This window comes from Carex rostrata, chromosome 13 (assembly GCF_964058835.1).
Source record: "Carex rostrata chromosome 13, lpCarRost1.2, whole genome shotgun sequence".
NCBI lineage: Eukaryota > Viridiplantae > Streptophyta > Magnoliopsida > Poales > Cyperaceae > Carex > Carex rostrata.
This window is the reverse complement of record NC_135930.1, coordinates 6,472,325-6,498,911: the sequence shown is the minus strand read 5'-3', so window position 1 is coordinate 6,498,911 and position 26,587 is coordinate 6,472,325. Positions and strand designations below refer to the sequence as shown.

General features: G+C 35.5%; 1 protein-coding gene across 1 annotated transcript; it reads right to left on the bottom strand.

Annotated features, from left to right (window-relative positions):
• Window positions 1-19,825: 19,825 nt before the first annotated feature.
• Window positions 19,826-20,898, bottom strand: LOC144563888 (uncharacterized). The gene is made up of 2 exons (XM_078313354.1): window positions 20,085-20,898; window positions 19,826-20,013 (listed from the first exon to the last, which is right to left on the bottom strand). The coding sequence occupies exons 1-2, from the start codon at window positions 20,896-20,898 to the stop codon at window positions 19,826-19,828; spliced, it is 1,002 nt and encodes a 333-aa protein (XP_078169480.1).
• Window positions 20,899-26,587: the final 5,689 nt, after the last annotated feature.

Sequence of the window (26,587 nt, the reverse complement as noted above, 5' to 3'; positions counted from 1 at the left end):
TCTCTCATGAGTTCTAATAATTCACTAAAACTTTTATCACTCCAATCATTACTAGCCTTCAAATGATACAGTCTCAGAACAGCTTGTAATTTTGTAAATCTAGTACAACCGGGATATAATTTTCATTTGTAATCATTTTTAAATTTATCTGAAAATTGTCCGTATTCCTTTTCTGTAAATTCCTGCTCAACCTCAAGATAAATATCATCAAAGTTATCATTATTAAGGTTTGAATCATAATCATCACAGCTAAATTCACTACCAATTCTACTACCAATTTCTCCATTACCAATATCATCACCAATTTCCTTATTTTCCCCACCAGAAATCTCATTTGCATTAAATCACTATTATTACAATTACCAGCACCAATGCTAGTTTGCCCAACATCACCACAATTTCTCCTTTCTTTGATCCCTCACCGTGTCATACCCAATGTGTGTAGTCACTTCTAAACCCATTAAAAATCAAATGCATTTTAATATCAATAGGGTCAACAACCGTTCTAATATTATAACAGTCACGACAGGGACAACAAATATTTTTTTCTCTCACCTTTTCACTGTGTCTCTCAGCACATTTTATAGATTCATCAACACCCAACCTAAACTCGGGACTATTACAGTCTCGATCATATATCCAAACTTTTCGCAGAACCCTTTCTGTCTCGGGATCCATATCTGCAATTGAAGATATAAAACAACAACAAGATTAATTAATGTCTTATATCATTTCCATTCAAAGCTTATATATAGGGCTGGTGCACAATCCTAACACACTCTTTGAATGCTAGACGTCTCATTAGTGAACAAATGTAAGCAGATTTAGCATTTAAGGAAAATTCAGTAGCATTTCCCCTATGCTCCCCAGGTACGTGTAAGAACCACCTCCGGCCGTTTAGACACAGAAATGAACAATACCTACTCTGGGAACAGTAAGGAGAAATGCAACCAAATCTTTCTTAAATGCTAAATCTGCTTACATTAGTTCACATCCTAGATGAGACAACAACATTCAAAGAGCAGTTCCAAATCAGAGACTATTCAAACTTAATCCCAATCGAATTAATTTTGAACGGGCACCGACCTATAAGAGGCAACCTAATTCATGATGTTCTGGACACTATATATGGATCACCATACACCGACCTATATATAGCATGCTATGCATAGCATAGAGCCCCTCCATGCAACGCCTTGGATTTCAACTTTTCAAAATCCTAATGGTCGATCCGAACCGTTCATCTTGTTCTCCATATTAATATGTGTTTAGGGACCAAATTTTACATTTTTTAGAATTTTTTTACTATTTCTTTAGATTTATTGAAAATCGCTGTTTTCAGCAAATCTGGACCATAAAAAAATCGTTGTATATATATATATATATAGAGAGAGAGAGAGAGAGAGAGAGATGGGCTACGGTGAGTTGCGAAGTAAAACGCGTTTCTACTTCACGCCGTATTTTTATTTTGAAAGTCCAAACGACCGACTCTAACCGTTAGATGTTTAATCCATATTGAAATGTGCTTGGAGACCAAATTTTACATTTTTTGGAATTTTTTTACTATTTATTAAGTATTTTTGAAAATTGTTGTTTTGTTGTGAACAGTGAAAAACAGTAAAATTTTCTAGATCATCAGATCAGCAACTTTCAAAATTGTTTAATAAATAGTAAAAAAATTCCAAAAAATGTAAAATTTGGTCTCCAAGCACATTTCAATATGGAGAACAAGATGAACGGTTCGGATCGACGTTTTGAACTTTAAAATCACAAAATATGAGCGTGAAGTAAAATAGTCGCTTTACTTCGCAACTCACCGTAGCCTATCTATGTGTGTGTGTATATATATATATATATATATATATATATATATATATATATATATATATATATATATATATATGTATATATATATGTATATATATATACATATATATAGTGGCTAATATCAAAACGTTTGCACCAACCCTCCCGTGCAACCGAGTGAGTTTCCGATTTTTAAAGTCCAAATGATAAATCTGAACCGTTAGATGTGTTCTACATATTAAAATCTACTTGGAGACCAAATTTTACATTTTTTGGAATTTTTTTACTATTTATTAAGCCACTTTGAAAATCGTTGATCCAACGGTGGCTTCTGATTTTACTGTTCCAAACAGCCACCGTTGGATCAGCGATTTTCAAAGTGGCTTAATAAATAGTAAACAAATTCCAAAAAATGTAAAATTTGGTCTCCAAGTAGATTTTAATATGTAGAACACATCTAACGGTTCAGATTTATCATTTGGACTTTAAAAATTGGAAACTCACTCGGTTGCACGGGAGGGTTGGTGCAAACATTTTGATATTAGCCACTCTCTCTTTCTATATATATATATACAGTGATGAGGGTTCCAATATTTCATGCCTTCCATACCTCATCATACCTATATTTTGTATCATCATTTTTAAAGTCCAATTAATATGTCGATCCGAACCGCTTAGTTGGCTATTCATACTAAAATATGCTTAGTGATGAAATTTTATAATTTTTAGAAATTTGTTACTATTTTTTTAGATAGGTAGAAAATCACTCCTTTTGAATGGTCCAAATATAGTGATTTTGTACCTATCTTAAAAAATAGTAAAAAAATTTCAAAAATTATAAAATTTCATTCAAGTATATTTTAGTATGGAAATGATGTTCAACGGTTCGGATCGACAATTTAGACTTTGAAAACAAAGATATACAATATGAGGTATGATGAGGTATGAAAGACATGAGGTATTAATTGGAACCATCCTCACAATATATATATATATATATATAGTATGGCTAATTTGCTGCCAGCAGCATTTCAGCAAAGTGCTGCCAACTCTGTAAGCCGTTGGATCTGAAATTAGATTCGTGCCTTGAGACGCTGATTTGAATTGACGGAAGAAGAAAAATCAGCTCCGTTTCCACTTTCGATTGACCTGTTCGGCTCTCTTTCTCTCTCTCTCCGCTCAATCTCTGTTTTTTTTTTAAAACCCTCTCCGCTCAATCTCGTTTGAAGAAAACGAGAAATCAGCGCTCTATCCCCGCTCAATCTCTCTCTCCGCTCTCTATCCCTCTCTCGTTTGCGCGCTCTCTCTCTCTATCCCTCTCTCGTTCGAACTGTTATGCCTCGCTCAATCTCTCAATCTCCTTCTCAGCCTTACGAGAGATCACCGCTGTGCCTCGCCTCCCCATAGTGGTCCTCCTGTCTGGCCGCCTCTCCCTGGTTAGCGTTACTCCAGGTCAGCCCAACTCGAGGTACAAGTAGGGAGGGAAAGAATTTCTGGTATGAGTGCTGATTAGAATTTTTCTGGTAAATAATTTCTGAAAATTGCTGATTTTAGCTTGAACAAGCTAACTGGTGCTATCCCGAATATTTGTACAAGCAATTTATTGCTTGAGGAGTTGAGACTTCCTGATAATTTGTACAAGCAATTCTATATTTCCGTGGCTATAAATCTGGTACATCTATATTGTACTTGATATTTATTTTGGATTTTAATTCTTTCTTTCTCTTTGTTTCTCTGAATTTAAAAATATTAACTTTTATTTTCTGTAGATGGTTGTCAGCTGAGCCTAGATGAAATAAAAGAAGAGCCTTCCTTCACATTCTGTTCAAATCCTAGAGAAGTTAAAGTGGACTTTTATGACACAAGAGGTATATTTACCATAAAAAATACTAGCACCGGTATGGTCAAAAGCGAATGGCCCACCATTTTTTTAGGTGTTGCTTTGACTGGTACCAATTTTATAGTACAGGTACACAACTTGGATGTTTCTTTCACTGGTACCAATTTTACAGTACATGTACACAATTTCTTTAGGTGTTGCTTTTGTTACTATTTAAACAATTGATCAATTTCACAGTTCGTGTAGCTTGCAAATGCTGAGTGGTAAGTACATATATAGGCACTTCAAAGAAAATTAAAATCTGTAATTTTTTATTGGACCAGAGGAAAATTTCAGTTTTAATTCTTATTCTGTAATTTTTTTAGAGCTGCCAGACTAAAATCTGAAACTGACTCTATATCAATTAACTTTAATTATCTTGCTTCTCCTCAACGAACTTAGATATATATCCATCAAAACTTTCTGATTTTCTATTTTTGTTGCATTATAATGCTAATTTCTGGTTTATGGTTTGTTTTTCAATGTGTAGGTATTAGGTGCAGTTCAGAATCAGATGTCAAGAGAGTTCCAGCAAAGGCATGGATGTAATTAGAGCATTATGTTAGGAAGTTAAGCAAGTCCCAGCAAGGGCACTGATGTAATTAGAGCATTATGTTAGGAAGTTAAGTGAGTCCTAGCAAGGGCACTGTGTACAAAATTAAAGATGTGTGTATAGTTTTGTAAGTGTAACAACCTTATATTTATCAATGAAAAAGTGCCTCTGGTTTCAGAAAAATTTGTGTTTGCTTATCATTGTTTTTAATCTATTTTCTTGCTGAAAATTGTTGTTTTCCTGTCTGTACCAATACTGGTATGGATCTGATTTTCTACTGTGCATCAACTGTTTGTGGTATTGCTCAAGTAAATCTTTTCCTGGTACAAGATTCCCAAGTGCAATCTTCTTTTTTTGTATCCGCTGCCTTTTCAATTTAACCTTTCTTACAACTGAGCTGGTACAGGAAAGTAAAATGACTGACAGAAAAAACAAAAGAGAGAAAATTTAAAAAATGCAAAAACTTGGAATTTTACAAAAAAAAGGCCCATTATCTTCTCTTCCATGTACCAGTCAGTTTCCGTACCAGTGTAGTATCTTTTTCAACATATACAACTTAACTTCTCCAATCTCTTGCATCAGTTTATGACATGATAATGTTGGTTTAGTGTTCTACATAAATCTTGCATCAACTTAGAAATCACAACAAAATACAGAGAGCAACGATAAACAAAGCACCCTTTCTATGACTATACCAAAAATAACATCATTCATAAAAAGCACCACATCATAAAAATTACACTTTTATTAAGACACCAACTTTGATCATGTTTATACAAACATGAATTTACAAAATATTACTTCTATGGTTCTATCATTATACTAAAATTACCTTTTTTATGACTATACCTAAAATACCCTTCTATTATGTTCATACAGACATGATAATTACAGTAAGAACTCGTTGATTGTATATTACTTTGTTCTAATTACCAAAGATACTGTTACGTTACGAAATTTTTACAATTAAATTAAAATGATTTAAAAGAAAGAATCAAGTTAATTGTGTTAATAAAATGGAAGTTTAAACCTTAATTAAGGTTCCCCTAAATAAGTAAGTTAAGTGTGAATCGAAACCGCATCGAAATTTCGAGATTTTAAAATTTTATAGGCTCAGTGCGGATGGGATTGACCCGCAGTGCGGGTGGGTGCATCCGCACTCATGCAATTCTGTGTTGGTCTGAATTTTCCAAGTACTGAGTGCGGATGGATGGACCCGCAATGCGGGTGGAAGGCATCCGCAGTTGGCTCAGACTTTTTCTGGAATTGTGTCTAAAATTGACTAAGTAGTGAGTGCGGGTGAGGGATCCGCAGTGCAGATGGGTGCAGCCGCACTCATGAATTTCTGTGTTAAACTTCCTGAAATCGGCTAAGTACTGGGTACGGATGAGGTTGACCCGCAGTGCGGGTGGAGTTCATCCGCACTAGGCTCGGATTTTCTGAAATTTCTGTTGACAACTTTCCAAGTCTCGAGTGCGGGTCAAGCCACCCGCAGTGCGGATGGGTGCATCCGCATTCAGGGAAATTTTAACCCTAAAACTCAAATCCAACCTTCTCTCTCTCTCTCTCTTCACCATTCCCCATTTTCATGAGATTTTCGCCCAAATAGAAGAAAAAGAGTGTGAGAAGTTCTCGTTTCTTCCAGACTTCCGATTGTTGCGAGAAATCGAGTTTGGAACCGGGTAGGCAGCCGAGGATCTCTCCTAACCCTCTTATTTGGTATTTCTTTCTCTCTCTATTTCTTTCGAAACCTCGAATTTTCTCGATTTCTCGGATTTTCGTTTTAAACTCGAGATTTGTGTTCGAATTGCTCGAGGACTAGTTCCTCTACACTCCTTACTAGTTTGTTTGTCAATCTTTTTCCCGATTTCTTCCGATTTGTGAAATCTGATTTCTAGGGTTTCGTGCCAAAATTGAAAGTTGGCATAATCGTGATTTGATTTGCTTAACCCAACCAATTAGACTTGTAATCGGTATGGTTGCTTCCTGGTCGTGAATTTTTAGAACATTTAACGGCTGATTTGAGGTTTTGACCAAATTAGGGTTAACCAAACGGTAAATTGAAATTAACCGAGAACCAAAGTAGTGAAACTGTGACTGAATGGTTACCTAATTATAATCGTGTAGGGTTTGAAGGAACCCGAGGTAAATGGTGTGATTTGAAAGGTTGTAAGTAAGAAATCAGGAATTGAACGGATTGGTACCAAAGGATAGGAAATTGATTAAGGTGTAAGCCTGATGTAACTCGAGTAAATGTTTCCAATAGTGAACCAATGTTAAACCAAGTATACGTATAATATAGGTGTAGGCTCGGTCGAGCAAAACTTAGCGAGGCAATTCGAGACGCCCGATCCGTAACTAAGCGGTACGCTCGTCATAATAAGGTGCGGGATTCTTGGACTTGTTTGATACTTTATTTTCAGGAATTAAACTGTGTATTCGTTTGTCATGTTGAATATCATTGACTGCATCACTGAATTGCGTAGAGCATTTGCATAGCCCAATTAAATTAAACTCGAATTGATCTGAATTGAATGATTTGCATGCTGGTATGGTTATAGGTTATGTTGATCTATTGTGATCTGATTTTGATTGAAAGTCACCACGAACTGTGTATGTGAATGTATGTGAATGGATTTACGAAGTTAATCACTTGGATCCAATGAATTTGCCAAGTCGGGCTGTATGCTGACTTGGATTCCCAGGATCCTAAATGGCCTTAGGTGAACGGCCCTCGATATTCCCAGTACCGGTTGGGACGAGGGAGGGTGATTATGTTATGAGATGTGTGATTGGAAATCGTGGTTGACTTGTGTAACGTCTATGGCTCGGTAGCATTTTCCTACGTGTTAATGCATTTGAACGGTCGATTGAATATGACGAATATTGGAAACGATTCTAAAGTGGATTTTCTTTACATGATTTGAACCAGACCTTAATAAACTGTTAAGCCAAGCGGTTGCAGATGGGTGTCAGATAAAGGGTCCAGCGGTTGGCCATCTGTAGGTGTCAGTAACCCTACAGATGTGGGTTTGATAAAGGTTCAGCTCGAAAGAACATCTGTAATTGCTACAAGCCCTACTGAACTGAGTTAGGAATCGAGTTAAGCCAAAATATATGTTGTGTTTGAGATTCATCTTGGAAATTCCGTAAACTGTGTTTCAGGTTGATTAACTGTTGTCGAGTAGTGGCATTATGTTATTTATGTTTTCTTATATAACTGTTTGCATTGTTGTTGTTTGGGTTTCATTATTGAATATAGAGTTTGATTGCAAGTCCAATAATTCAAATGTGGCAAATTCGCACTGAGAATTTATTCTCACCCCCACCTTCCCCGTTATTTTACAGGTATTGGTGCGACTGATTCCGGAGAGGCACGAGAGTAGTAGGCCTTAGTAGCTTACCAGTATATGACCCTAGATATCTTTTGTTGTATAGATTTAGGGTAGGCCTCGTGGTTGGTATCCGGATGAGATACTTTTGTTGTATTATATGCTGACCAGACTGTGTACTCTGATATATATATTAGAAACTTGTTTGAATTGCTTGTTGTTTGGTTTGAAATGTGAGTAGCCTTGTAAGCATACACGGCGTTGTATGCTTACGGCGGGGGACTGTTACGACCCGTGGCCGCGGGGTGTGACAGCTCTCTTCGGTGGTATCAGAGCTCAAGGTTTAAACCCTAACCAGACTGATAGGATACGTGAGTGGGGTACGTTATACTTGGGGTCGTCACGGCTAACGACTTGTTCGTTCTATGAGATAAGTATATGCAAATATAATGATTATTTTCTTCTTATTTAAGAATTATGGAAGGACGTCGAGGTAGGGGACGACCTAGAATCAGGAATCGGGATCCTATCCAGGATCCACAGAACGAGCCAATCGTTCAAGCGAGTGAGGCCGGATCTGCAGGGCCTGAGGTCCAGAGAGTTGATCTTGGACCTGGAGGTGCGCAGAACCGGGATCGAGACCTAGATGATAGGTTGATTGCGGCATACGAGAGAGGTCGCCAGGCGGAGAGACGCGACGCGATACCGGAGGTTCAAAGAGAGGGTCCTGAAGTGTTTAGGAGGTTGTACGACTCCTTCATGCGCCTTAAACCACCTCAGTTTAATGGCACCGGCGAGTATGCCGCTGTTGAAGAATGGCTCGCGAGCATGAATGCGAAGCTAGTTCTATGTAGAGCACCAGAGCAAGATATGGTGGAGCTGGCAGAGCAGCAGTTAGAGGATGGTGCTAGGTTTTGGTGGGATGGAGCCTGACGTAGTTATGTCGGGGAGGAGGAGAGCGTAAATGAAATAGAGATTTTAGGGAGAGACGGAGGAGACGGAAAATAATTTCGCTAATCGCTCCCGTTATTTTCTGATGATCAGCGCAAATCTGATTGATGAATGAACGGTAGATATTATTGGCAGCACTTTGCTGAAATGCTGCTGGCAGCAAATTAGCCATACTCTATATATATATATATATACAATACAATTAATAATCTGGTCAAACTAATTATAGACAGAAAATTAAATTAATGACATAAATTAAAATAACAGAAAAATAAATAATATTTAACCTTGAGGGAATAATTACTGTAAAGGGGAGTGGTGCCTTAAATCCAAATGACTCAAAAATTAATGTGGCATGCTGATCATCGATGGTCGGATATATATATATCGCCTTAAATTCGTTGCTTGCTTTAAATTCGCTCACAGGGAGCTAGAGTTAGATTGCTGGGAGAGAAAATTACCAAGGACTCGCCCTTTTATTTTTTAGAGAAACACCATCGGTTAAACTAATGCACATACATGACCTAGGTTCTAATTATTTACCACCACTGCTACTAAAAAATATCTCCTTCGGTCCAGTAATGACATCAGTCATTGTTGATCAACCCAAAAGCCAACAGATCATGAAACAACCAGATGATAAAAGTAATTCCCTCAGTGCCATCGTATGTTTAGTCAAACCAATGTGGAAGAGTCGCCTAGTACTAACTATTTGTTAAATTAAACCGATTGCAAAGGAGGGGGACAGGAGGGGGTCCATCAACGCCATCGGTTTGTTATCCAAAACAGATGGTAAAAAGTTCAACGTAATTACAGCGCTGTCACTCATGACATACACCATCAGTGCGGAAGCACATCCAATAATAAAGGAGCGATGGCAAAAAAGTATTTTGTAGTAGTGATTCTACACGTGCTCATGTACGTTTTATAACTGAGTTGAGTGCATATGACTGTACATTGTTCAAGAATTTTGATCACTATTGTTGGCGAATTTCTAGGTGCACACGACGAACTCAAATCGTCTGCCCCCCGGGGTGCAGGAAAATCCTGCCCCCTCTATCTCTGCAACTGGAACCGATCACTGTTAAAGGCAACCGGTCACTGTTCATTTTTGAGTTGGGGGCCCACTAACAGTGACTCTGGGGGCAGAAATTTCCTGCCCCCAGGAGGGCAGATGATTCGGTCTCGCACACGACATACTCCCATGCAGTGTTATCAGAACCGGACCGGACCGGTTGGTTGGCCGGAAAAAACCAGAACCAGTCACCTGTCCGGTTCTTTTAAATTATCGGTTGTGCTGTTGTATCAGTGAAAAACGATTTTATCCCCCGGTTCTTGTCAAAATGTCGCTGGAGAAAATCGGGTTAAAACACGGTTCAAATCAATTTCGCTAGAATGTTGCTTCTTATATTATATCTTCCTCTTGCAGAACTCTTGAGTTTGCCTGTCTTCCAATTTCGTTAGGTTTTCAATTCCCTGCCCTTTCTCCATACAGTGAGATGAAAAGAAATGAGAAATTAGATCTCCTTTCTCCTTCATTCTGCTTATATTTACTGTGGTGTATTGCACATAGGCTCAAGGAAATTCTTAAGGCTATGTTTGAAACGAAATCACCAAAGAACCTTCATCAAATACTGTAAGTATTCTCATCTGATCATGTAATTCGAATTTGAAGTCCATGCACTTGAAAAGCTTGAATTTTGAGATGATTGTATTGAATAGATGAATGCACTGAAGGTGTTTGATGAAATGCTTAAACCAAAATAAGATTTAGATGAGAGTGGTAGAGTTATCAATTATTGTGTCTAATTGTCTAGTACACCTGACCTATACTAGCAGCAACTATTGTTTGTGATGAAATTCTACTGAATACCTGCTCCAGAGGTTGGCCATTGCAAATGCCATCTACAAGAGAAAGCAGATCAAGTAAACAAGATGCACAATGCATGTATACTCTTTGCAATAATCTTTTTGAAGGAAGAACATTTTTGATAATTAGTTATTAGTATTACAATTATTATGTTGTATAATCATATTCTAGTTTCTTTTATTGAAAAGTACATGTCATTATCATCAAAGATGTGAAATATGAGATCTATAATTACAAAAGCTAATATAAGGCCCTATCAAATCCAAGTCAGGTCGGCTTGATACTGGTACTGTTGAATTAGGTCTTCATACAAACCGGAATGATATCAATTTAGTACTGGTAATTGTACAGGTGGTAGTATTGGACCTAATAGATATAGTCAGTTGGTGCTTCTAGACTTCGGTTGGTAGTTTTGCATGAAACCGTAAATTCCAAAACAGTGGAGTTTTTGGTTTTTCTTTTTTCTATGTACCAATTAGTTTTGACATGCCATATTTATCTTTGCTTCAAAGAAAATTATGAAACTTTGTTTTAAGTATATTTTTGAAGAACCTAATCATTACTGTTTTGCAGGGACTATATCGGCAACTAATCTTAAGAAAAATATATTTGTCCATTTGCAAATGCAACAAAAGATTGATGAACTTGACAACAAAAAACAAAGGTTAAATGAAGTAGATGAACAAATTCATTCTGACGAAGACCTATCTCCTATAGATCTTACTAACGACGAAGATGGCGACGACTACTTCATGTCTCGTACCACATCCGGTGCTCAACCATCTATTAAGAGTGCTTTGCATACAAAAGAAGAAAAAAAAGAAGGTTGATTTAGCAATGTCCAAGTGGGTGATTAATGCCGGGGTGTCTTTTTTTAAGAATCGTAACTTTTTGTTTTTAAATTTAATTAGATGCTGGTTTATTTTCTTAGTCAGTTGAAATGTTAAAACTTTTATTTTTGATGTATGAGGCTACTTGAGGCGTGTGAGACTATTTGTAACAATAGACTTGTTTTTTTTTTACTTTGAAATGATATTTTGGTATTGTTAATTGTCTCTTATGTTATTGACGTGTATTGAAGCATCCAATTGTGATTTATTAGAGATAGGAAATATTGTTGTGTTTTTGCAAGTTTTTATTCTCTGATGTTTGATGTTGTGATTTGCTTTATGTGCGTTGTTTGGTCAGACTTTGTAGGTCTGTTAACGGGTTGCATTAGGATGGTAGATAGTTGTCTTTGTATGAGGTGTTGTAATGACGTTTTTGCGATTTCCCTTTAACTATATTCATTGGTTGTTGCTACCAATTTTTTTTTTAAAAAAAGAAGGTTTATCTTATAAGGACTTAGACAAGAAAAATTAAATAACTTGTTGATATTTCAGGATGTTAGTTGTAATTGTATTAAAAAACCAGTAATTGAACTGGTTGAACCGCTGGTCCGACCAGTGAACCAATGAACCGGAGGTCTACCGGTTTGATGTCCGGTCCGGTTCTGATAACATTGCTCCCATGCATGAATTAAAAAAAGATGGGCAGATTTCAGGAACCTCCTAGAAAATGCATTAATTTTAATTTCTTTTCTCTTGATCAATGGCTTTGGGAACAGGTTAATTAATGGCGCATATAAATGGTTATAATAAATCCTGTTGGAAATTACTAATTCAAAGAGTTCTATATATCTGGCCAATATAAACAATGATTAACTCATTAATTATATTTTTTTTATATATATAGTTTGGCTCCATGGCTCGGGAAACGCCAATATGAATTTAAGTAACTATTAAGCGTTAATGTTCCATAATGTTTGAAAAATGTATATGATTCAACAAAGGGATCGACTAACAGTCCCCCTAGTTCAGTCCCCTATCTGTCCCCCGCACTAAAAGACAAAAAAAATAGTTAAAACGTGTTAACTACCACCAAAGAGCAAGATTAATGCTATTTTATTAATAGTCAAAACGTATAGTATTCATACCTACGAATTTATAGTATTCATACTTATTATCAGAACCATTCGTCATATGTAAACACAAGTTGGAGGGGACCGGTAACGACCAGGGGGACCTCTGACGTCTTGTGACAGTCTGGATTGGGGACCGCAACCGTCTGAAAGCGACATTTGCCAAGATTGGAGACCACTACAGCGAATCTATATATTATTCATATCTAAATAAAGAAGTATTCATATCTAAACAAATGAAGTATTCATAATGGCGATTACGAAGTATTCATACATGTTTGAAATAATTTATACAATTCAAAATTCAAAGTCAGATTCATCTCTCTCACCCCCACCTCTTTCAAGAAGTATTCATACTGACGATTACGAAGTATTCATACATGTTCAAAATAATTTATACAATTCAACATTCAAAGTCAGATTCATCTTTCTCACCCCACCTCTTCCAAGAAGTATTCATACTGACGATTACGAAGTATTCATACATGTTCGAAAAATTTATACAATTCAAAATTCATTGTCAGATTCATCTCTCTCACCCCCACATCTTCCAAGAAGTATTCATATCTAACATGAAGTATGCATATCTAACAAATGAAGTATTCATATCTAACTAATAAAGTATTCATATGTTTCACTTTGACAACCTTCGCTAGGCTAGCATGGACCCCTCCAATGGTGCACCACGCTCTCCCGCCCGGATCTCGATGGTGCACCGCACCCTCCTCGCCTGATTTCGTCGGATCTCGATGGTGCATGACGCTCTCCTCGTCGAATCTCGAAGGTGCACCACGCTATCCTCGCTAGATCTCGACGGTGCACCACACTCTTCTCGCCGGATCTCGACGGTGCACCACGCCGAGAAAGAGACTCGGAGAAGGAAGCCGTGGAGAAGGAAAATTTGAAGTTCAGCGAGTTCAGCGAGAGATTTTCAATTATAGTTAGCGGGGAACTACTAATGATTGCATTAATTAACTACCATAAACTATTAATCGGGGGGACAGATAGGGGACTGGAAAGGGGGGACAGTATCTTTACACTAAAAATTAATATTGCTAAATGTAAAGTGATCATGACTCCTATACGCATGATTTGGTTATGATACAATTAGTAAATCTCTGGATGGTTTAATTAGGAATATCATATCTGAAAATTGTAGAAGCATTAATTATTAGCAAAATGATGGATTGGAAATAATTATCCAACTGTTAAAAGTTGGTGGAAGTTTATCTTATTAGCAAAATATGTCACTAATCATAACGTACAAGAATTTCTTTTTTTAGAAACTAATTTTAAAGATAAAGTACTAATTTATTTAGGTTAGAATAAAGTTCGATATAGGCCATCAATGAAAAATCATTTTTTCTGGTTAGATGGATAGGAGATTGCATCCAAATTAAAATGTTTATACCCTCATGTCATTCATAATATTGTTGTCACTAAACCTAAGTTGATGATGTTTTTTAGCACATTATGATACATAATTACATACTTCTTTCAAGAGGCAATAGTAGGAATACATTTATTAGAATGGAATAGACTCTCATTGCAATTCAGTCTTTTATTCTTAATAATATAGAGGATAGGATTAAATGGACAAGGTCATCTGATGACAAATTCTGATCAGTTCAGTCCTTTTAGTTTATTAGAGTTTGGTGGTATTTCAAACAAGAAAATTGATAGTATATGAAAATCTAAAATACCAGTCAAACTTTAAAAAATTATATGTTAGTTAAAAGGAACAGAATATTAACTATATATATATAATCTTATGAAAAGAGGATGAAAAGAAAATTATGCTTGCTGGGAATACTGGAAATTTTCGAAGATCTTTCTGTTAATTGTTCGTTTTGTATTCACAATTTGAAGTTGGATATATAGCTTCCTTTAATGAATTTAATTGTTGATGCAATATTATTAGGATTTATGGTTTTATTGATGCACTAATTCCTTTTAAGGATATGATTTTAGTTAAATTGATAAGAAGTGTTGTTATTTGGTAATTTTGTTAGCTAGATCAACATAACATAGCATTAACTTTAAGGGGAATTCAGTCAAAACTATAAAGAGCAATATGTGCTAACTTTATTACACTGACTTCTTTGGTCGTGTAATACTAAAGGGGGTGATTCATTTTTTAAACTTACTCTATAATCATGTTGTATGATGTGAAGGATCTACCAGTGCTGGCCATAGATATAACGGAGATGGAGGAGAAAGTGATTTTGACCATTTTTGGTTGTTATTTGAATGTTGAGAAACTTGACGGTTGAAGAGCACTGTAGGAAAGATGTTTTGTTATGCTTGAAGAAAGGATTTTGTGTCAATACTTGTCATATATTTGTTTTCGGCTTGCTTGGTAGACATTTAAAATAATGATTGCAACGAAATTGGTGGATTTTCAACTTTTATCAAATAAAAAAATAAAATAATCTACTGGGCTTGATCTCCAGTAGGCCTTGGGTCTTTTGGATCCCAAATTGCAAACGGCTTCTATCCTACGTAGGATATGTTTGTAGGAAGTTCGTTAATACTTAAAAAGACTTAAATTTAGGCTAGATGGGCTCACTGGCTGAGCCCAAACCTAGACACCTACTGGGCTCATAATCTCATATCAATGATATGAATTTCCTTTTTTAGCTAAAGTGGGGTTCATGACTCCATTTTCATTAAACTTCAGTTTTGTTACAAGATAATAACATAAAAGTTCTGAAATGAAATAATGAAAATAAAAAAGAAGGCAAAAAAGATCTGATCTCATGAGTAGTGAGATTGGAAGTTTATTCGAATATATATATATAGAGAGATACGGTGAGTTGCAAAGTAAAGCGACTATTTTACTTCACGCTCATATTTTGCGATTTAAAAGTTCAAACGATCGATCCGAACCGCTCAACATGATCTCCATATTGAAATGTGCTTGGAGACCAAATTTTACATTTTTTTTTTTTGGAATTTTTTTACTATTTATTAAGCAATTTTGAAAATTGCTAATCCGATAGTCCAGAAATTTTTACTGTTTTTTACTGTTCACAGCAAAACAGCAGTTTTCAAAATTGCTTAATAAATAGTAAAAAAATTTCAGAAAATGTAAAATTTGGTCTCCAAGCACATTTCAATATGGAGATCATATCTAACGGTTCGAATCGTTTGGACTTTCAAAATGAAAATACGGAGTGAAGTAGAAACGCATTTTACTTCGAAACTCACCATAGCTCATCTCTCTCTCTCTATATATATATATATAGATAGAGAGAGAGAGAGACTAATGTGCATTCGTATGCATTTGGCCCGATATGCATACGGTCCAAATTTGAAATTTAAAAATCCAAAACGTCGATTCGAACTGTTCATCTTGTTCTCGATATTAATATGTGCTTGGAGACCAAATTTTACATTTTTCTGAATTTTTTTACTATTTATTAAGCCACTTTGAAAATTGGTGATCCAACGGTGGCTTAACAAAATAGTAAAATCAGTAGCTACCGTTGGATCAGCAATTTTCAAAGTGGCTTAATAAATAGTAAAAAAGTTTAGAAAAATGTAAAATTTGGTCTCCAAGCACATATTAATATGCAGAACAAGATGAACTGTTCGGATCGACGTTTTGGATTTTGAAATATCAAATTTGGACCATATGCATATCGGGCCATATGCATACGAATGCACATTAGTCTCTCTCTCTATATATATAGAGTATATATATATATAGAGAGAGAGAGAGAGAGAAAGGCTACCATGCTTTGCAAATTAAAGTTGTCGTTTTAATTTGCGCTCATATCTCTAGTTTCAAAGTTCAAATAGTCAATCCGAATCGTTCAAGTTGATATCCATATTAAATTGTGCTTGGAGACCAAATTTTATATTTTTTTAGAAATTTTTTACTATTTATTTAGAATTTTTTTAAAATCACTATTTTTTATGGTCCATAATTTTCTGAAAAACACTGATTTTGAAAATTCTAAAAAAATAGTAAAAAATTTCTAAAAAAATATAAAATTTGGTCTCCAAGCACAATTTAATATTGATACAATTTGAACGGTTCGGATATATGTTTTGAAATTTAAAACTAGAGATATGAGCACAAATTAAAACACTCGCTTTAATTTGCAGCAAAGCATGGTAGCTTTACTCTCTGTATATAGACTTTTATGAAAATAAATAATAAATTAGCAAGTTGGTGGTAAGCTTTTGTTTTGGTGCAACCAGTATAGATCTTTGCTTTAATTTCTGAAAATGTTTTTTTGGTACCTCTAGTATATTTTCTTCGTATAAGCACAGATCTCAAGATCCGCCTTCTTTAAAGAAATGCTTCTAGTATAGATCTTTGCTTTAATTTCTGATTTTCAGAAGTATTAGAATCAGTATTGATATGGTGGCAGAAGACAATTTTTAGGAGAATTGCTGATGTATCTGTTGAAATATTTTATAAAATGAAGAAGATCAAGAGTTTGATTTATAATTTGAATTTCAAAATTTGATGTAAGTAAAGAGATTTGATGAAAAAAAAAAAGACAAATAACTTGTAGAAATATATACATCTCATAGGCAAAAAACCAAAAGGACAAAAAATATTTAATTAAAGTGAATTCTTATTAATAAATTAGTTGTTCCATTTTGTGGCACTAATTATAGTTAATGTTATTAAAATCCCCCCTCAATATATGTCTTTCATATAATGAACAATTGAAACTAAGAACGAACATGAACATACGAATAAAAATCAATATTTTATCTTATCAAAATTGAAGAAATAAAATTGTAAAAAGATTCACTATGACTTAAATTGAGTAATGTATTAAATTTGAAAATATCAAATAATTTGATAAGACATCATATGCTGATAAAATATTTTTAAAAGATGTCAGCATTTGATATTTTTTAAAATAAATTGATCATCCATCATAATTCTTAAATAAAGAAATAAGGAATGTGAGATCATTGTTATTAAAACCGGACCGGCCGGACTGGACTGTCTGGTCGGAATAAACCGGAACCGGCTAATTCTCCGGTTTGGTTCATTTAGTAGACAGTGTATGCTATTGAACCGAAAAATCTGGGGTTAATGCACCGGTTTTAGTAAAAAGCAGTAACTGGTTTGAGAAAAAAAAAAAAACAGCTTTTGAAATTTGAATTGGTTCGGTTTTTCATGCTCTTTCCATGCATTAAATGAGAGAGTAAAAAACTAATAGCTAGACTAGTAGGTTTCCGTAAAGCTCACAGGAGAAGTCAAAAAGTACACATAATTTAGTTTTTATTTTGTCTTGTGAAATTTGCACATAGAACCTCGACTATAGATAGTTCAAAAGAATCAATTATTTGGAGTATAAAAATTATATTTATGGTGCATATTTATTTCTTTTAAAAAAACAATTCTTACTATTTTATTATTGATTTTAGTTTTCATAACTTTTTTTATCAAAATTGCCTGTGGATAATCAAACTAAAATAAATAAAATTGAATGATTATATTTTTCCCTATAAGGAAAAATATTTGATCTTTTTTAATAAAATAGATATTTTAATTATTTATAAATGTTAAATTTTGATATATATTTTTTATTTCGATTTAATATTATATTAGTATATATATACACGTCTGAATTATGAGAAATGCAATATAAATGATATGATTTATAACAATTTTCATTTCTCATATATATGTTAGTATTAAAATAAACCAGCAATTGAACCGATTGACCCGTCAGTCCGACCAGTAAACTGTTGTCCTGAAGATTTACTGAGTTGATGTCCGGTCCGGTTCTGGTAACATTGTGTGAGATAGCTAGAGATGAGAAAAAAGAAAATAAATAAATTGATTTTCTCTCCAATTTTGTTCTTTATTCAATTTTAATTGTAACTTATCGTGTGGTAGTATGTGTGGTGAGTATGTTTCTAACTAAATTTAGACTTTTACACGTAAAAAAAGATGCATCTAATCAAAAGAAGACATATTATTTTATTGGAGGGCTAATATTAAATACGAAATTTCATCTTTCAATTATAGTTGTTAGCGGATCAGGACATCTACGTGCATAATATAAGAAATTAAGAATGGATATATTGTGTATTTACTCATCAAAATACTTAATTTTTTATTTTTTTTTCATTTTATTTTAAGATACTTTCTTATTTACTCTTTTGTTCATTAAATCTGAACATTTTAAATCTAACTAATTTTCAAATATGAATTCAGATTTGATCGGATAATATCCGATCTGTTTTCACCCCTAAGTCTCAGTTGTGCGATCGGAGGAAAACAAAGTAAATATATGATGGGGGTCAAATTCATTTAAAATCGTTTTTTTTTTCTTTTAATTGAACGAGTTGCCATTTTTGTGTTTAATCCAGTAAATAAATCTGGTTTTACCGGTTCAATAATAAATAATCTTTCGAAAAGTACACGCGTAGGAAATTAACAAACAAACGAACAAAAATAATAAGACTTTGAATTTACACAATAACACGAATGTATTATTAGCAATTGATAAAATATTTCTTCTCCAAATCTTATTTCAAATTCTAAATACAAGGATCCGTTTTCTATTGGTCCAACCCGGTACGATTTTTATAACATTATTTTTAAAAGATTAATTATGGACCAATAATGCACGTCATGTATATACTTGTCGCTGTCGGTGTTGGACGTGAGAATTCAGCTTTATTATATTTCACGAATCTAGTCACCAATCACCAAATCACAAATATAAAAAACAAATGCAAGGAAAACGACAGAATTGTTATCCCTGCTAAAATCATCACAGTCAGCTGCAACATACATATTTCTTCTTCTTTTAAATCACATAATCCGTTAATCTCGGCCATTTTTATTAATATCCCTGAAAAAAAAAAAAATTTTAAAAATAACCCTGTTCCTCATTTTTTTTTAAATATGCCCTGACCGCCTGGACCAGGGGCGGCCCAAAACACCAAGTGAGGCGCCCCAGGGCCCGGCGGCCCATACCCCAAGTGAGGCGCCACCCCCTGGGGCGCCCCATTAGTAATTTGGTTTTTTTTTTTTTTTTTTTGAGAAATCTTAGTATTTTGATTTGAATAATTTTGTTGAAAAAAGTGTTGGGTTTATGTATATGTGTATGTCAAAAAATAAAATATTATGTATATGTGTATGTGTATGCCAAAAAATATAATATTTGATATATTTACGAAGTGATGTCGTAAATTTTTATAACTTTAATTTTTATTTTTATTTCTTTGGTGAACTATATGTATAATATACACACATACACATACACACATGCACATACACATACACATACACATATACACATACATATATACACATACACATACAAAAAAACTCACACATACACATACACATACACATACACATACACATACACATACACATACACATACACATACACATACATATACATATACATACACACATACACATACACATACACATACACATATACCAAATAAATCAATTCGCATAAGCAAAATAGCAAGTTTATCTGCCACCACGTCTGAATAAACCTAACAAACGACTAGTTCTTCTGGTACCAGTGGCAGGTGCGGCATTACTTGTAGAGGCTTGGCTACTAGATGATTGGCTTACAGGAGGAGGGGGTTGTGTTCTACCGGTTGCTTCAGCGACAACTCTGGCATTTTCTCTTTCGTTGTGTTCGTTTATTGCATCTAAATGTAACAATGCAATTCAGTTAGTAATATAATTAAAGCATAAATAAATTTTGTACAATTCTACGTACCTGCCCTGCGCCTGTCGGAAACAGAACGGCGAGCCCGATTTCCCGACGGTCGCCTACCACCCATCTCGTCCATGGTCATTACAATACGCTTGTGTCTCCTCCTTCCCTTTCTTATCCATCCTTCTGAAGGTAATATTCTATCTCCGACATATGTAGGCCACTCATGCTGATCAGGATAAGAATGGAAAGATCCACCCCAAGTGGAAGCAAGGTAATCGGTACGGTACATGTCAGCAACATAGTGATCCTCACAGTAGTTCCTCACTCGGCATACCGCCATCACGTGACTGCAGGGTATGTGACTTAGCTGGGGTCCTTGGCATGTACAGGTTACCGCCCTGGCATCTCCGAATTTAACCACGTACTTGCAAGCCCTCTTGACAAACGCCATAGTGCCGTCTGGTTTACGGGTGGTAGGAACGTACTCATTTGGATTTTGCACTTCGAATTCTGTTCCATCGTTACCCATCGGGATCACGGTCATGGTTGCACCTTTGTCTCTGTGTCGTCTTAGTTTCTCCTCCACCCTTGTTGAAAATGACTGGTTCATCCTTATTAATTCTGCGGCCTTAGCACGCCGTTCCTGAAACCAGGCATTTAACTTGTAGAATGTGTCCTCTACAACTGCAGCCACAGGCAACATCCGGCTCTGCTTGAATACTGCATTCAGCGACTCGGATCCGTTGGTGGTCATAATTCCCCAACGCCAACCTCCATCCCGGGATTGATATATTTTCTCGTATGCTGGATCTTCGTTGACATCTCGGGGATTATTTTTCCCCACCTTCATTAAGTAGAGATTTGCCTTTGGCATGTACTACATAGAAAATAAGGAAATAGAATAATGTAAGTAAACAATTGTAGTAAAAAAAAATTGTTTTCTTAAAGTACAATAATATATGTAAACAATTGAAATGCATGTACCCTTGCAAAACTACTAGTCATCTCTACCACCCTTCTCGGCTTTTTCTTTCTGCAATTCCATCTAAATGTATCAGTAACCCACGTGTCGCCTCCGGTTGCCTTGGAAAGGTTCTCCGCAACGTGTTGCATACACAACCTGTGCACACACTGGCCAGTACGTGTTGACCAACCGTAATCTTCACGATCAAAAACATATTTTATTCCTTTGTGCTGGTCTGATATCACACAGAAAAACTTCCCTTCCCCAATCACCCGTCTTCTTAAAAACTGCATAAAGAATCCCCAGTTCTCGCCGTCCTCTTTACGAACAATTGCAAACGCCAAAGGCAACAGCTGGTTCTCAGCATCATATGCGCATGCTATGAGTAGTCTCCCCTCGTAACGGCCAGACATGAAGCATGCATCAATGCTGATAACAGGTCTGATGTATGGCACAGCCTGGATACAAGGACCAAAAGCCCATGCTATGCCCTTGAATTGTTTAGCTCCCTCTATTAGTACACCGTCTTTATCAAAAAAAGGGCCATGCCATCGCTCATATACGGTGCCGACATTTGTACTTGCCATGGCCTGGAGCAATGGTGCCAGATAGCCATATGAGTCCTTCCAACTACCAAATATCCTGCAAATCGCAAGTTCACGACCTCTCCACAGCCTGTTGTATTTTGGGATTACATATTTGTATTTGTGTCTGACGGTCATAGCCACCGCCTTGATGCTCATCGATGGATCCAACTTAATGTCCTCCTCAATTGCATCGGCAATTAGTGATGCTGTCAGATTTGAATGGTCTGTCCTTGTGGACGCAGACTTGCATGTATGAGGTGGTTCGCACTTCTTAATCATCCATGCTTCCCCTGAACCCGCAGGGGTTGCAAAAAGGCGGAACTCGCAGTGCGGGTGAGTTGAACAAAGCACAACTAACCTTGTTCGGTCCCTTTTGTGTATTATACATTCCCAGTTGCCGTGAACATGAGTCTCATATATTTTCTTTACAAGCTCGTCTACGCTGGTATAAACTTGCCCTGCGGCAAGTTCTTTGTTGTATACAACACGAGGACCAAAGAAACTAATGTCTGCCTCTTCGAAAGCTGTGGTGTCGTTGAATGTGGCAACCGGATGCTTATTCCCCCGACCTCTAATCGGGAATTTTTCTGCCCTGGACAACCCTGCTACATTTGCATCACCATCTGATAAGTCATCATCTTCCCAAACCCCTTGGTATTCATCCCCCGTTTCCATTTCTCTTTCTGGTACGGCATCAATAGCATCAACATCAACATCAACATCATTTCGATTAACGGGTACCGGTCCTGACTCTGGCATAGTTGGAAATCTAGGGATTATGGGTGTCTGTCTGGGTGGTAGTGGTAACTCTTCAGTATTTTCTGGGGAGTTGTGGTACCCCTGGTTGTCATTACCGGGGCTGTGATACTCCTGGTGGTACCCCTGGTTGTCATAAGGGGATTGCTGGTGGTACTCCTGGTGGTCATAAGGGGAGTGCTGATGGTACCCCTGGTTGTCATAACCTGAAGGTCCAGCCCCAGCCGAACTTGAAGGTCCAGCCCTCGTGCGGGGAACCCTCTTCGAATATATGTCCATTACCGGGACCCCACAAGCTACAAATTGAGTATACACAACTCTCCACAAATTGGCATCTGTTATTGGAAACTTAACAAAGTAAGGTCTACCCCCCCCCCCACGTGAGTTGTCAATCCGTGTAGCCAACTCTATTTCATACCTGTTGGGGTTTACAGATGTCTTTTCGTATATTAGCTGCTTCAGTTCCTCAAATGTGGTATTTTCATTAATCTCGAAGCCAAATGCGACTTCTTTCGTGTAATGCACGCCATCTTCATCCCTTTCTAGCTTGCCGCCGACATACAGTGCAACTAACATCTCTTCTTTAACAAACTACATTTTAAAAAAAAAATTTACAAGTATTACATGACATAATAATGGGTACATTAATAAATGACTAATTGAAAAATAAATAAACAAAATTAAAAAAAATTACAATTTTTCTACAGTAGGTGTACAGCAATTGCTACAGTAATTGTACAGTACGCTGCAGTAAATACCAACAATAATGTACAGTACGATACAGTACAGGTCAACAGTAAATGTACAGTACGCTACAGTAAATGTCAACAGTAATGTACAGTACGCTACAGTAAGTGCAACAGTAAATTTGGAACAGTAATTACTAATTATTATAATTATAATTACTAATTATTATAATTATAATTACTAATTATTATAATTAAAAAAACATACCTATTTTCCCCAGTTATCGCCTCCAGAGAAGGTCTGAGATCGGGAAGTGACAGAGGCAGAAAATGCGTTTAAATCACAGGACTAGTGGGGCGCCCCAGGGGGTGGCGCCTCACTTAAGGTATGGGCCGCCGGGCCCTGGGGCGCCTCACTAGCTGTTTTGGGCCGCCCCAGGCCCAGGCGGTCAGGGCATGTATGAAAAAAAATTAGAGAGAGGGGCATTTTTAAAATTTTCTATTTTTTTAAGAATATTAATAAAAATGGCCGCGTTAATCTATATCTATACTTTTATATCAATATCTATATTATTATGTGTGTACACCCACATAAAAGCTAGAAGAGGCATTTGCCTCCTGATTTTAAAATTTTCAAAAATATATAAAATATACTTAAGATTCAAAAAAATTATAAAGTTATATCTCATCCTAAAACTTTTACTCAAATTATGTTTATATTTCTATATATTTTTCTCAATATAAATTATAAAAATATGCTTAATATTAAAAAAATATAAAATAATATATTATCCTAAAATGTTGCCCCCACATTATTAAAAATCACGGCTTCGCTCATGTTTCTGAACACATAAAATTCATAATTGTCAAATATTTAATAATAAAAATATTGATGTCAAATATTTGAAGAGTTTGGTAAACAAAAGAAGTTCATATATAGATGAGAACTTAAAATGGATATCTAGAGAATTCGGAAAACTCGAGAATGTTTTGGGTACATATATACATCATGAACAAAAGAATTCTCATAATTGTCCCTGCACCTCTATTTTTCAATTATTTCTCACATTTAACTTCCATAACTATTCTAGGAGACCACTAAAATATTAATAAAAAAAGAAAACTATTTAACATAAAGCATCAAAGTATTTAACAAGAACAATGTAAGTATTAATCTCTAAGAAGGAAACTATATTTTCGTACGTAAATAACTGTCCCCGCACCATAGCTATCGTATATAATTGTTTGGGGACCACAAAAATTCCATCACTGATTCTTTTTTCTAAAAATATTAATATCTATGTACGAAAGTATTTATAGATATGAACAAAAATATTTATACCTATAAGGTGAGCAACTTTTACATAAATAATTGTTTCTCCCACTATATGAGATGATTACTCAAACTACATGGAAGGGGCCATATACGGTTTTAGAGGTGGATTTTTTTTCTTCGTTCAATCTCATCCACACTTCTAACAATCTATGAGGATTTTGTGAATCAAAAACCACAAACGTCTTATGCAATTTTATTTTTCAAATGAGATCCATGATGATGACTTTCGGGCTCGTCGTCACACAAGTATTTATACCTCGCCATGCAAGTATTTATACCTATACTTGCATGTATATATTTTTTACATATGACACTGGTTGACGTCTGAAAATATTAATATCAAGTATTACAAGTATTTATACCTATGTGGTCAACTATTTTTGTTAGAGAAAAATTAACGCATGGACGATTGGGGAAAGTTGATGCGGGGATGCAAGGTCCCCACTACTTCATTAGAGGAAAGTTGATGTAGAGGCCATTAAGGGACTTTTCAAAAATATCAAGTTACGCATGCAAGCATTAATATCTTAGTTTGCAAGTATTAATTTTTTATCTTCCAAGAATTTATATCTATGAAGGTTGAGACGGAACGAGTGTGGGGATTGAAAATGGGACCATATAATTAGTAGGGATCATAATACAACCTTCTTCACCTGTATGTGCGAAGATATAAGAAGAAAATGAGTTCAGGTATGAATATACAGGGGCGGACCCAGTGTAGTTTAGGGGGGCCAGCTGCTCCCCCTGGATTTTCGAAAGTAGTGGAAAAAATATGTTGATTTTGGTTTTGCACCCCCCCCCCCTGAAAATTACTCTCTGGAGAAAAAGGGGTCAAGTTCTTTCTCTTGATTTCTTCGTGAGACTAAGCCACTCTTTCTCTTGAATTTTGTAGTTCTAAAAATCATTTTCTTTAGGCCAATTTCAGATAACAGTGGAGGAGAAAGAATCTTACAAAAGGGTCTCACATGTCATTGACCCAATAGAATGTTTTTTGTTATATTTTAATTTTTGGATAGGCTTGATTTATGGTGAGCTCATGACTTTTTTATGTTTTTCATGTTTTGGTTTATGTGGTATGGGTGTATCCAAAATGAAGGGGTCACATTAAATGAGGAGTTCAAATTAATTTAAATGATGGCTCTATGATAGTGGGCCTCACTGGTCGGATTGCCATCTAACACACCCAAATTGCACCCAAATGTACATGTGCGTTAATTATTGTAAAATCCATATAAAATCAACCGTTTTAAGGTTTTTCGCGTTCTTCATATCGAAATTCTCAGTTTAACGCGTAGAACATTATTATGGATTTATTTCAATAAATTCAAATCTTATTTTTGTGAATTTTAAAAAATTAGATTTTTAATGCATTGAATCGATCCGATAGCTAATGAGTTTGAATCCGATAAGATATTTGAATCCGACTCCTATCTCTCCTTGGCAAAAATCTTGCGTCCGCCCTGTGAATATACTATAATTATTCTTAACAAAAACGATTCCGATCATCAATTTGCTGATGCGGGGCCCAATTTGTTATAAATAGTAAATATCATGCAGCGTATTATCGTGGGGAACCACCAAATAAAATTGAAAACATATTTTTTTTTTTTTTAAAAAAAAAAATCTGATAGTGGCTATCAGTATAAATACAACAGTTATTACGAAGTACTACAGATTTGAATAAAAATAACAACTATTATGCCTTGGACCGCCCAGTATCTTAGCCACATGCACATCTTGACTTCCCGGTACACTCTGTCTGCCACCAAAATTGAAAACAATCTTAAAAGGCCAGATGGAACTATGTTTTGACCAAACGACGGAAAACTTGACCCACAAGTTTGCTAGCAATTTGAAATCTCCTCCGAACTATCTATGCACATGAGAATTGTCACCGTATATGTGACCCATTTTCGCACAACTTTATTTCATTTTTTTTTTCCAGCGAAGAAAGGGTAATTGCGTCAATTTTTATATTTCCTAATTCAGGATAATCTTGTGCAGTATTGTCATACATGAGCTTGATTATTATTTAGTTATTAATGTTTTATCAAATTTAATAAAATTCAGAAAAAAAGTTTTACACTTTTATTTAAAATTCAATGACATAATCACAAATGAAATTTTTCTTCGACCTTAGAAAGTTTCCGCTACCTATAACCGCATAATGATCTACAAACGAATGATCACATGAGACCCCTAAAATGAGGGGCCAACAGAATTCACCATATGTG

Coding starts and splice junctions, on each gene's coding strand:
- LOC144563888 (XM_078313354.1), bottom strand. CDS start 20,898: ATGCCAAAGGCAAATCTCTACTTAATGAAGGTGGGGAAAAATAATCCC. Junction 20,014..20,084: donor TTCCGACAGGCGCAGGGCAG/GTACGTAGAATT, acceptor TGTTACATTTAG/ATGCAATAAACGAACACAAC.